The sequence below is a fragment of the Jaculus jaculus genome, chromosome 13 (genome assembly GCF_020740685.1).
Source record: "Jaculus jaculus isolate mJacJac1 chromosome 13, mJacJac1.mat.Y.cur, whole genome shotgun sequence".
NCBI classification, from domain to species: domain Eukaryota; kingdom Metazoa; phylum Chordata; class Mammalia; order Rodentia; family Dipodidae; genus Jaculus; species Jaculus jaculus.
The window spans coordinates 73,265,842-73,278,638 of record NC_059114.1 but is presented as its reverse complement, the minus strand read 5'-3'; the positions used below and the strand labels follow the sequence as shown (position 1 = coordinate 73,278,638).

Sequence of the window (12,797 nt, the reverse complement as noted above, 5' to 3'; positions counted from 1 at the left end):
AGTACCTTAAGAGAGGGGGCTTGGGCGTGGGGGGGAGGTGGGGGAAGGGACTAGGGTCTTGGTATATTGTCTATGTGCACGGACACTGTCAATACCATGTTTTAAAAAAACACTTAAATATTGGGAATTTATACACAACTGAAGAAACAGGAATGTCTTTGGGCCTATTCTTGCAGTCTGCACTTGCTAGAGATCCAAGGATGATCCGGATTCTTAGCTCTGGTCTCAAGGAGATCTGTTTATCCACATACAACCTGGGCCCCTCCTGGGAAAGACGTCTATCCTAGGATTTAAATCTAATCCTAACATTGTGGGTTGGTCAAGCTTAGACCCCAGAATTTGGCTGGTCTCTTCCTGAGACAGCCCCTAGCCCAAACCCATCAGCTGTCCCTCAGCTCATCTGAGCCAGAAGGCAGGACCAACCACCATAAGGTTATGAATGTGTTTGCGAGAGGAGAACAGGCTCTCTGAACTGCCCGGCCCCTTTGAACCTCCAACTGCTCAGGGGCTGGGCTGAGCCAAGGGGAGAACCCCCCAACCCTTACTTTCCATGGGCTCTTTCTCCACATGACAGGAGCTCTTTGAACTCTCTTTTCTGTCCTTGAAAGGTTTGTTTTTTGGAGGGGAGGCTCTCAAGCCACGTGGGTATCTTTCCTTGGTCTATGCTTCCCTATAGATGTAATAATTTAATAATTATCCTTCTCAGTCTTATTTTATTCAATTCGTTGTTTAAAATCAGACACGAACCTCGGGTTTAGGGTCCAAGGACTTTCCTAAACTCCTGGCACCCTGTTGTTACATTATGGTTTGAACTGGGTTCCTTCCCCACCTCTAAAAATATAAGTATGTCAGAATTCTAATGCCCCCTATCTCAGAATGTGATTTAACTTAGAAATAGGTCTTTAGAAAGGGAATGTAATTCAAAATGAGGTCATTAAGGTGGGCGTTAAATTAATGTGACTGGTGTTCCTAGACAAAAAGGGGAGTCTGGAAGCAGACAACTTTATGGGGAGATGAAGCCGGGGCTGGTGATGAGGCACTGACAGGGCAAGGAACCCTAAAGATTCCTGGGAAATCACCAGATGGCAGGAGCAAGTCTGAAATTCTTCTCCCTCGGAGACTACAGAAGGAATTCGCCCTGCTGACACTTTGATGTCGGATTTCCGCCTTTTACAAGAACTGTGCCCCTGTTGAAGGCAGCCAGTTTGCAATCCTTTGTCAGGGAAGCCCCAGGAAACTAGCTTAGTATCTTAGACAATCAAAACAGTCTGACAGGAGGAAGAGAATCAACAAGGCCTATCTGAGCTGCTATTTCCAACAAGGGTGCCCACGTCTGCTCCGCAGGAACCAGCAGAACAGCTAGCCAGGAAAGTGAAAGGAAATGCCATGTTGGCCCTTCCAGACACCCGTGTGCAAAGGTGAGGCGATGCACAGCCTCAGGGACAGCCCACAGGGATGCCTGGGACCTTAACTGAAATGGGGGGGGATGCCAGAGGGAGCCCTCATAAATGGCTTCTGTTTCTCTGTGTCCTGTCTTCAGTTTGCAGGACTTTTCATGTGTCTTTCTATGCTTCTGATTTGGCAATAGACGCACATTGGTGTTTGTTGCTAGGCCTGCTTTCTTTCTCTCTCTTTCTTTCTTTCTTTCTTTCTTTCTTTCTTTCTTTCTTTCTTTCTTTCTTATAAAAGACTTCCAAGGAGCCTCCTTTCTTTTTTTTTTTTTTTTTTTTTTGTGAGGTAGGGTCTCATTCTGGCCCAAGCTGGGTGGCCTTGAACTCATGGCAATCTTCCTTCCTCTGACTCCCAAGTGCTGGGATTAAAAGCATATGCCACCATGCCCAGCTAGGCTGGCTGGCTTTCTTTCTTTCTTTCTTTCTTTCTTTCTTTCTTTCTTTCTTTCTTTCTTTCTTTCTTTCACGTGCGCCCCCTTGTGCATCTGTCTAACATGGGTCCTGGGGAATCGAACCTGAGTCCTTTGGCTTTGCAGGCAAGTGCCTTAACCGCTAAGCCATGCCTCCAGCCCGCTAGGCTTTCTTTTTGAAGAGCCGGGGAGAGCTGATTTGTTACCGTCAACGTTTAATCTTTTTAGTCGCTCTGTGCTTTGTACGACTTGCATTTCAAGTGTTTCCCCAAATGTTCGTATGTTGAAGGCTGGTTCTTAGCTGGTGAATCTACTTATTTGGGGGTATTATTTGAATTGTGGGGACTCTGACCTAATCCCTTGATGGCTTTGTGGCATGATGGCCTATTGGGGAGGCAGTAGGAGGCAGGCCTTGATTAGAGGGCACAGTCACCAGCACCACTGCGTTTGCTTCCTGGGTGCCAGGGAGTGAACAGCTTTCCTATGTTCTGCTCTTACTCTACCAGGTTTCCTCCTTTCCAGTTATGATGAACTGAAACTTCTGAGACCATGAGCCAAAATAAATATTTCTTCCTTTTGAGAGGGAGTGAAGTAGCTTTGTTAGACAGTTTAGGGTAACTGGGCCCCTGAAAGTAAAAAGCAGGGATGTCTTTGGGCTTCTCTCTTCCCTAGATTTATTTTTCCACAAACAATCCCGAGCCCCTGCTGGGAGGGAGGTCTTCTTTCCTCAACTTCAAATTGAAACAATCCTGAGCCCCTCCTGAGTGGAAGGTCCCCTTTCCTTGAATTCAAATTGAATTCTGACATTTGTGGCTGGTCAAGTTCAGTCCCAAGTTCAGCACCATGTCTGGCCTCTTCCTGAGACTGTACCTAGCCCAGACCAATCAACTCTCACTCTGGCTCACCTGAGCCAGGAGGGGGGCCACCACCATAAGGTTACAAATACATTTACCAGGGAAGGTCAAGCCTCTCTCTGGCCAGGGCTCCTGCACTTCAAGGTTCGAGTAAGCTTCCCTCATCTCAGCTGGGGCCAAGACGAGGGGAGACCCTCCCTTACTCCCACATGGGCTCCCTACCTCCTGTTCTCCACCTAGCAGGAGCTCTCAGTACTTTCTCTTCTCTCTTACTCTCTTTCATGTTTATTTTAGGCTCACATGGGCTCTCAGACTACGTAGGTGTATTCATTTTTCTTCCCTTGGTTTTGTACTTACTTTTCCCCCCTTTTGTTTGTTTTTTGTTTAGAGCAAATGAGAGAGAGAGAGAATGAATTGGCAAGACAGGGCCTCAGCCACAGCAATTGAACTTCAGATGCTTGGCATCACCTAGTGGGCATGTGCAATCATGCACTTGCCTCACCTTTGTGCATCTGCCTTGCATGGGATTTGGAGAGTCTAACATGGGTCCTTAGGCTTCACAGGCAAGTGCCTTAACCGCTAAGCCATCTCTCCAACCTGGTTTTGTACTTTCTTCAATAAATATGATAATTTAGTATTATCCTTTTCAGTCTTAAAGGGTTTGAGGTTCAAAGACTCTATTTCTGAACTCCTAACACCTCATGTCACTTTGACCTGCTTCTCTCGGGTATTAGGTAACAGAACCTTCCAACCACCTTTGGGAACAGCTTTCACATGATAGATTCTTAGTAACTCGGTTGATTGGTTGCTTTGATTATTTGTACAAAGGGCAGATTAAAGACCTTCCTAGACCCAAGAAGTCTGCTTTTGAATGGTCCACTTTGTGTCCCATCAGTCTGTATTCCTATGCATCTCTAGTCTCAAGTAAACATAGTATTTTGCCGTTAGGAACCATCTGAATGATTTTCCATTTTACAATTATTTGGTAAAAGCAACTCACTTAGCTTTTGGAGAGGCTCTGAGATCTCAGTAATCATTATGCATTTGGAAGTTTTACAAAAGTGAGAAAGGATGATTCTCAAAGTGTTTTAAAACAGAACATGTTTCGTATGAATTCTAAGAACTGTCATATTGCTTCATTGTGCAGACGGTTAAGAAACAGCAGGACGCGACGCTCAGAGTGCAGCTCTGATGCCTGCTTTCTAACCTTGACTCCCCCTGGTGACTACGTGACCTTGAACATGCTTCTAAGCATCTCTGTGTTTCATTCTCTTCACCTGCAAAATGGAACTAATAATACTGCCAGCATGATTAAGTGTATTAATATGAACAGAGGCATTTAACACATACATTACATATCTAGTAAAAAGTTGCTACTAACATGGAATTAAATATTATTGATTTTCAGTTTCCTTTTAGTATTTCTTAGGGCTTTTTTGTTTGCTTTGTTTTAGTTGTTTTAAAGTGTCATACATTTTTGTAAGGCCTTTGAAAAGCTGACAGTCATTATGACCTGTGGTGAAGGTGCTTTATACAATAAAATAGTAATGGACAAAAGGAGTGGGGTAGATGAAAATTCAAAGGAACACAAATCAGGTCCTTTAGAACTTGATGCCTAACTCCACCGGGTACCACAGATGGGCAAGACTTCAAGATCAGAGAAACAGAAAATCTTTGTCTTCTCCCTGATATTCAGGTCATTTAGTGACACTCACTATTTGCCACGTATGATGCTTAGTGTTTGTATGGATTATTTTGCTCGCTGCCATACCGTTAGAGATTCTGCACAGGGCTGAAAAGGCTAGAAAAATATCAGCGTTCCATGAAGTCTGTCTGACAGGAGAAAGAACATACTGGTTTACAGTTGATGAAACGGAGGCCCGAGAAAGTGAGGTAGTTTTCCCATAATTGCAAAGTGAGTTTATGCTATACAAGATTACAGCCTGGATGGAAATATCTGGAATGTCTCTTCTTGCCCAGGGTACATAAAACCAGCCATGTTTATTACATGGTGCTTTCTGAGGTCCTCTGCCCATCCATCCATGGAAAAAGATGGCAGAACTTTCTCCAAAGCATCTGAATGAACCAGTCTGTAAGTCCATCCTTGGATCCATTATTAAAGGGGTAAACAAAGCAACTTATGGTGAGGAAAGCACTCAACAAATGATGTGAGGCATTATGTCATGTTCATCTTTTTCCACCTTATGTAACAAATGCTCATATCTATAGAGCTTACTGCATGCCACGTACTGTTCTAGTAGGAAAACTGCAAGTATAACACGTTATTTTATATCCTTAGTGATTTAACCATGAGAGAGAGAGAGAGAGAGAGAGAGAGGGAGAGAGAATAGGCATGCCAGGGCCTCTAGCCACTATAAATGATCTCCAGACACATGTGCCACTCTGTGTGTATCTGGCTTATGTGGGAACTGGGGAGTCGAACCTAGGTCCTTATGTTTCACAGGCAAGCACATTAATGGCTAAGCCATCTCTCTAGCCCTTAACACATTTATTCTTTGAAGATAAGTACTGTTGCTATGTTATGGGTACATAAAAGAAGGCACAGAAAGCTAAAGGCAGCCATAGAGATATTAAATAAATACTTTTGACAAGTGGTTAAATTAGGATTTGAACTCAGGGCACCATGATCTAGGGACTATACCCTATTTCTAGGTTGGCTGCTTCTCACTAGGAAAAAAAGCTGAGGCTGGGGAGATGGCATACCAGTTAAAGGCACCCATTTGCAATGCCTTCTGGCCCAGGTTTGATTCCCCAGTACCCACATAAAGCCAGACACACAAAGTGGTACATGCATCTGGGGTTTGTTTGCAGCAGAAGGAAGCCCTGGAGTACCCACACTCACTCTCCCTGTCTCTCTTCCTCTCTTTCTCCCTCCCTCTGACATAAATAAAACTATTTTTAAAAGAGCTGCAGAAACTTTGATACCTTGTCTTTGTTCAAAATGAATAGAGTTGGGCTGGAGAAATGGCTCAGTGGCTAAGGTGCTTGCCTGCAAAGCCTAGCAACCCCTGTTTGATTCCCCAGAAAGCCCATAAAGCCAGATGTACAAAGTGACACATGCATCTGGAGTTCGTTTGCAGTGGCTGGAGGCCCTGGAATACTCATTCCCTCTGTCTACAAATAAGTAAATGAATGAATAAATAAATAAATGAATAAATTGAGTCTCCATTTTTTATCCTCTGGGTTCAAAACTAGATTCAAGAAAATCAGGGCAAGATTCTTGACAAAGGTAGAGGTTGAAGTTAGGTATCAAGAGCCTGAGCTTAGGGCAGGTAGCAAAGGCTGGAGGGCACAAGAAAGGCCTTCCTGGGGGAAGTAGAGGAGAGAACGCCCACTTCTATTAACCACTGGTGGTCAGGACTGGCATGGCCGGACCCTACTTCTCTTTGCTGGGGTTGCTGGAAGTCCCTGCTAAGGGCAGTTCATGACCTTTACTTTTCTCCGTACCATCTTGGTGGCCACAGGCAGGACCATTATACAGGAGTCTAGCAGAGTCTCAATTCTTCAGTCTTTTGCCCTCCCTATCTTATTTATTGTCAGACTATCCGTAGCTCAGTACAGACCAAGGGAGAGCCAGGTCACTGCCCTGTTTCAAATAATGTTGGTACAACAAATACTGTGTTCCCAGAATCACTGCCCTCTCTCTTCTAAAAAGTGTCTGGGTAGTCTCAGAATGTCAGAGTCGTTTATTTTATCATAACTGAGCAAAGCTCATTAAGGGCTATTAGCAAGAGAGCAGAGGGAAGAAAGGAAGACCTAGTCAGGGAATCTTTGTTGTGATTTAAATAACTGCACTTCTAATGACACGTCCTAATGATGGAATCTGCTCAGCCTTTCTGCTCAGCTTTGCAAGAAGAAGCTTATGGTAGTTTGAACGCATGTCCCCCAATAGATTCAGGAGTTTTACTAAAGCTCCTTGGAGTTCTAGCTATCAGGCTGGAGGAGGTGTCACTGGGCAGATCCTGGGGTGCAGCCCTCCGGTGTGACTGGGGGCAGGTCTGAATTCCAGCCTGAGATTTGCAGAGCTCTGCCTGGGTTCCCGGAGGGTGCTTGCTTCTGTGCAGTTGGTTACTGTTTCTCTGCATGGACCTATGGAAGGGGGCCAGCGGACATATCTCCTGACTATGTAAGCTTCAATAAACCCCGTCCTTCCATAAACTGTGTCTGCTTTGGAGGTTCATCCCAGCAACGTGACGCTGACTATAACAAAGCCAGAAACAAAGCCAGATCCCACAGGTTCTATCAATCAGCTGTGCAGTGGCCTGTGTTTGGAACCACAGACGCTGGCACTTGTCACATCATACCAAATTTTTTGCTCCCTTTTTTCTTCCAGTTGAGACCGGTTATTATGTCCTGCACACCCACGAACATAGGAAGGGTATCTCCTCAGCCAATCTGTAATCGAAGTCTTTTGAGAAAGCACCGAGAGTCTGGCAATTAGTAAATTCTACACGGCGAGGTTTCTTAACTGCCTTGGATGCTGGTGACATCATTTTTGGGTAAAGAGACTTAATGGACCATTCACAATACCTCACTCAGCACTATTTTGACAACACTGTAATTTGTAGTAATCTGGGTTGGCAGTGGACTAATAGGCCAGGCTGACTACATGCTATGACTGCTTTCTGTCAAACGCAGCAGGGAGAACATTCTGGATCACCACTGGTGCGTGCACACACATCAGCGCATAGATCCCTAATGCACCTGTACAAATTGTTGGTACACCATGTTTGCATATATTCCTCTTTGCCTTTCTCACTCAACTCCTGTGCCTATTATTTAGTCCTGTCTCTTCCTTTTTTAAAAAATAATTTATTTTGGGCTGGAGAGATGGCTTAGCGGTTAAGCGCTTGCCTGTGAAGCCTAAGGACCCTGGTTTGAGGCTCAGTTCCCTAGGTCCCACGTTAGCCAGATGCACAAGGGGGCGCACGCATCTGGAGTTCGTTTGCAGAGGCTGGAAGCCCTGGCGCGACCATTCTCTCTCTCCCTCTATCTTTCTTTCTCTCTGTGTCTGTCGCTCTCAAATAAATAAATAAATAATTAAAGAAATAATAATTTATTTTTACTTATTTATTTGAGAGAGAGAGAGAGAGAGAGAAAGAGAATGGGTGTGCCAGGGCCTCCAGCTACTGCAAATGAACTCCAGATGCGTGTACCACCTTGTGCATCTGGCTAACGTGGGTCCTGGGGAATTGAACCAAAGTCCTTTGGCTTTGCAGGCAAGTGCCTTAACTGCTAAGCCATCTCTCCAGCCCCTAGTCCTATCTCTTCTGATAGGAACTTCTTATGTTTCATTTCTTTATCTCAACCAGACCCTTACCAGAGAATCATTCATAGAATTAGAAGGTAAGCAAGTCTGAATATGATTATTGGCTATGGAAAGAAAGTTATAAAACTGCTCTATTCAAATGAGTATGCTGGTTTTAAGTAGGTATCTCCAACAAGAGTAACTTTTGGGGCTGCAGAGATGGCTTAGCAATTAAAGTGTTTTCTTGCAAAGCCTAAGGACCCAGGTTCGATTCCTCAGGGCCCATGTAAGCCAGATGCATAAGATGGAGTGTATGTCTGGAGTTTGTTTGCAGAGGCTAGATGCCCTTGTGCACCCGTTTTATTTCTCTCTCCTCTCCTCTCTTTTCCTCTCTCTCTTCTTGCAGGTAAATAAATCAAAAGCAAGAGTAACTGCTCTTATAGATTTTAGATTCTGTCAGATAATTTCAGACCCTCTTTATAGGCTACATATGAGAAAAAGTCTCCTTTATTTATAATTGAATAGTTTTTCAATCACTAAGTGTTCATCTCAACAGAGTGCAATGCTCATTTGTTCATCAAAGTTAGTTCTAATTGATTTTTTATGGCTTTCTCCTGAGTGAACACTTCAATTTTCCCCGAAGGCAGGAACTCAGCAGAACAGTTCTGCAGTGTTTAGGCCAGTTGTGGGAAGCTTACTTGTATCATCTCATGGAAGCTCATAAGATGAAGGCAGTACCCACTGGAAAATTCTGATCTGTTCAAATTTTTCTTTTGATTATTTTAGACAAGGTCTCACGCTAGCCTAAGATGACCTGGAACTCATTCTATAGCCCAGGCTGGCCTCAAACTAATGGCAACCTGCACTGCTACCCCTGCTGAAATGTTCATTTTTTGTTTGTTTGTTTTTGATTTTTCTTTCCGAAGAAGAGTTTCACTCTAGTCCAGACTGACCTGGAATTCACTATGTAGTCTCAGGGTGCCCTTGAACTGATGGTGATCCTCTTACGTCTGCCTCCCGAATGCTGGGATTAAAGGCATAAGCCACCACACCCGACCTGACATGTTCATTTTTATTTATCATTATTTTTGTAAACTCCAGACATATGCACCACTTTGTGCATCTGGCTTTACACAGGGACTGGGGAATCAAACTCAGGTCCTTAGGTTTTTCAGGGATGTGCCTTAACCACTTAGCCATTTCTCTAGCCCCATGTTCATTTTTTAAAAATTACTTAGTTATTAGAGAGAGAGAGTGAGTATGGTCATACCAAGGCCTCCTGCCACTGGAAACAAACTCCAGATGCCCGCACCACTTTGTGCCTCTGGCTTTAAATGGGTACTGGGGAATCAAACCCTGGTCATCAGGCTTTGCAAGCAAGTGCCTTTAACCACTGTGCTATCTCTCTAGCCCCTGAGATGTTTATTTATTTTTATTTACTTATTTTTGCTTTTTAAGGTAGGGTTTCACTCTAGCCCAGGCTGACCTGGAATTCACTATATAGTCTATATAGTGGATAGCTGACCACTGGGCAGATGAGCACAAGATTCAGTAAGGCAGGAACCCAGGAAGATAGGATGCTGGGTAGAAGGACGTATATGAAACATGCCGCAGTGGAAGGACACTGTATTGTTGCACACAGGTCACTTTGGAGGAGGACTGGATGAGGGGCTGATGAATCAGAAACGCTGCCTGTTTACCTTCAGCCCTTCAGATCCAAAGTGGTGCATGTATCTGCTGTGTGTTTGTAGCAGTGGGAGCCCTGGGGTGCCCATTCATTCCCTCTCCCCTTTCTCTCTATTTAAAACAAGTTCCGTTAGAGACATTCTAATCCTTTTTACTCGGATAATAGGTAATTCCAGCCATTCCACCATGGAACAAGCTTACCTCACTCCAGTTGCCCACTGTCCAGTCTGATGGACACAGAACGTCTCGGTTACAGGAAACAAGGGCCTTGGGCCGCAGCAGGTGTTGGCAATCTGTCGCTGGGAGAGCCTGCTCGTCGGAGCCCATGGTCTGGATGCACAGGACGGTTCGCTTCTTCTCTCCGTAGGGCCCACATGTCGCTGAACACGATTCCCATTCCCCTGCCCACCACCTGCAGGCAGACAGGGACACGTGAGAGCTCAGTGAAAGTTTTGCAGGCATTTCATTCAGTCACCAGAAGAGAAAACAGCTGAACACAGATGATGGAGTTGGGAGGGACGGAAAAGTGCCTCTTTTGTCTAGGGTTTGTATGTCTTTGCTGTATATGATCATCTACAAGTGCTTAATTTTTTTGGGGGGGGGTTTCCAAGGTAGGGTCCCACTCTAGCTCAGGCTAACCTGGAATTCACTATGGAGTCTCAGGTTGGCCTCGAACTCATGGCAATCCTCCTACCTCTGCCTCCCGAGTGCTGGGATTAAAGGCGTGTGCCATTATGCCTGGCTATGAGTGCTTAATATTTTTAAAAAAATTATTTATTTATTTATTTATTTATTTGAGAGCGACAGACACAGAGAGAAAGACAGATAGAGGGAGAGAGAGAGAATGGGCGCGCCAGGGCTTCCAGCCTCTGCAAACAAACTCCAGATGCATACGCCCCCTTGTGCATCTGGCTAACGTGGGACCTGGGGAACCGAGCCTCAAACCGGGGTCCTTAGGCTTCACAGGCAAGCGCTTAACCGCTAAGCCATCTCTCCAGCCCCGAGTGCTTAATTTTTTATGAAAATATATTTTATTTATTTATGAGAGAGAGGAGAGAGTGGGCGTGCCAGAGCCTCCAGCCACTGCAGACGAACTCCAGATACATGCGCCCCCCCCCTTGTACAGCTGGCTTATGTGGGACCTGGAGAATGGAACCAGGGTCCTTTGACTTTGCAGACAAATGCCTTAACCACTAAGCCATGTTCTCCAGCCCCAAGTGCTTCATTTTTCATGGCTTCTTGTTTCCTGGTCCTTTTCTTGCCTCTAATGGATGGATAGCACTACTGAGTTAACAGAGAATACCACCCACTTTCTATGTAAAGTCAGCTCCAAAACATGAGAATATGTAAGATGTAAGTTCTGGGGCTGGAGAGATGGCTCAGTGGTTAAAGGTGCTTTCTTACAGAGCTTGATGGCCAGGGTTCGACTCCCTAGTACGCATCTAAAGCCACATGCACAAAGTGGTGCATATATCTGCAGTGTGTTTGTAGCAGTGGGAGCCCTGGGGTGCCCATTCATTCCCTCTCCCCTTTCTCTCTATTTAAAACAAGTTCTGTTAGAGACGTTCTAATCCTTTTTACTTGGATAATAGGTAGTTCCGGCCATTCCACCATGGAACAGTAGATGAGCAATGAAGACAAACGAGGTTGACAGGACCCTTGTTGCCTTGTTGCCGTCATTCATTAGTAGTTTTTACATAAACTGTTTTGTATCCAAATGTACGTACACAGAGCAGTTGCATAAAAAATCATGTTGAGTTAATGATTGAACCCAGTAACATCCACAGATATCTTTTCTGTGTTCTAAAATAAAAAAATCTTTAAAAATTACTTTATTTATTTATTTGACAGAGAAAGGGGAGAGAGAGAGAAAGAGAGAGAGAGAGAGAGAGAGAGAGAGAGAGAGAGAGAGAGAGAGAATGGGCACTCCAGGGCCTCCAGCCACTGCAGACGATCTCCAGACGTGTGCACCTTGTGCATCTGGCTAGTGTGGGTCCTGGGGAATCGAACCAGGGTCCTTTGGCTTTGCAGGCAAATGTCTTAACTGCTAAACCATCCCTCCAGCCTTGTTTTTTATATCTTATTTATTTGAGAGAGAGAGAGAGAGAAATGAAGATAAAGAGAGAAAACGAATGGGCACGCCAGAGCCTCTAACAGCTGCAAATGAACCCCAGATGCAAGGCCCCCTTGTGCATCTGGCTTATGTGGATCCTGGGGAATCAAACATGGGTCCTTAGGCATTGCCGGCAAGCACCTTAACCACAAAGCCATCTCTCTGGTCCCAGTGTTCTATAAGGTTACAAGTGCTTTCAAAGTTGGAACCAAGTCACCCTGTCCACACATTGAAAACATGTCATAATACGAGTATGTTAAGGGGAACGCCAGAAGTAACCTCATGAAGGCAAAACCAAACGCGGGGTACACCCACCATTGCTAGGACTTCTATTCAGGCTCAAAACGGGGACACTGAATACTCAAGTCATGCATGCATTGTGTGCGTTTTACTACATTTGCTACAAGATTTCTGCCGGCCAGACCCAGCTCCTGCAAGCCAGTGAGTGAACCAGGAGTACCGAGTTCACTGTCCATTAGGCGTGAGAAACATTTTAATTAAAACCTTCATTTCCCTGTAGACATTAAGAGGTGTGGCTCAAACAGCCAGTGCCAGCTTTGGAAGTCCCCTGTCAACTTCCCCTTGGCTACTGTCTCCACGCTTGATACTCCAACTTCTTCCGCAGGGCACCAGTTATAAGGGCAGCTGGGTCAGAAGCCCCCGCTGCCCCCAACCTCTGCACCCGCTGACACTTGACACTGTTCATAGCTGGGCTGCCTTTCCAGTCCTGGATTTTTGCTTTTTTTCCCTCTTTAATCTGGTCAGTAGCAGACATGCTTTGGTGAAGAGAGAGATAAAGGTGGAGGTGGCAATGCTGTGATGACATTTTGTTGTCCCCACAGGGTCACAATCAGCAGGTGATTTTCTCCTTCTTTTCTCCCTTCCTTCCTTTTTCCCTCCCATGAGAGGTGTGTGTATGTGTTCGTTCTTGTCTTGAGCTATAATCTCTTTACTGATTGCCCAGCTTGAGGGCTCATTGATTCTTGGCTCTCTGCTCCCCCTGTGGGATTACAG

At 45.0% G+C, this 12,797-nt stretch overlaps 1 protein-coding gene across 1 annotated transcript in view; it reads right to left on the bottom strand.

The window, feature by feature from the left end:
• Nucleotides 1-12,797, bottom strand: part of Adamts12 (ADAM metallopeptidase with thrombospondin type 1 motif 12) — a 293,075-nt gene that overhangs the window by 45,390 nt on the left and 234,888 nt on the right. The window contains exon 18 of the mRNA XM_045132353.1: nt 9,872-10,082. Within this exon, the coding sequence (XP_044988288.1) occupies nt 9,872-10,082 (211 nt within the window). The remainder of the gene's footprint in view (nt 1-9,871; nt 10,083-12,797) is intronic.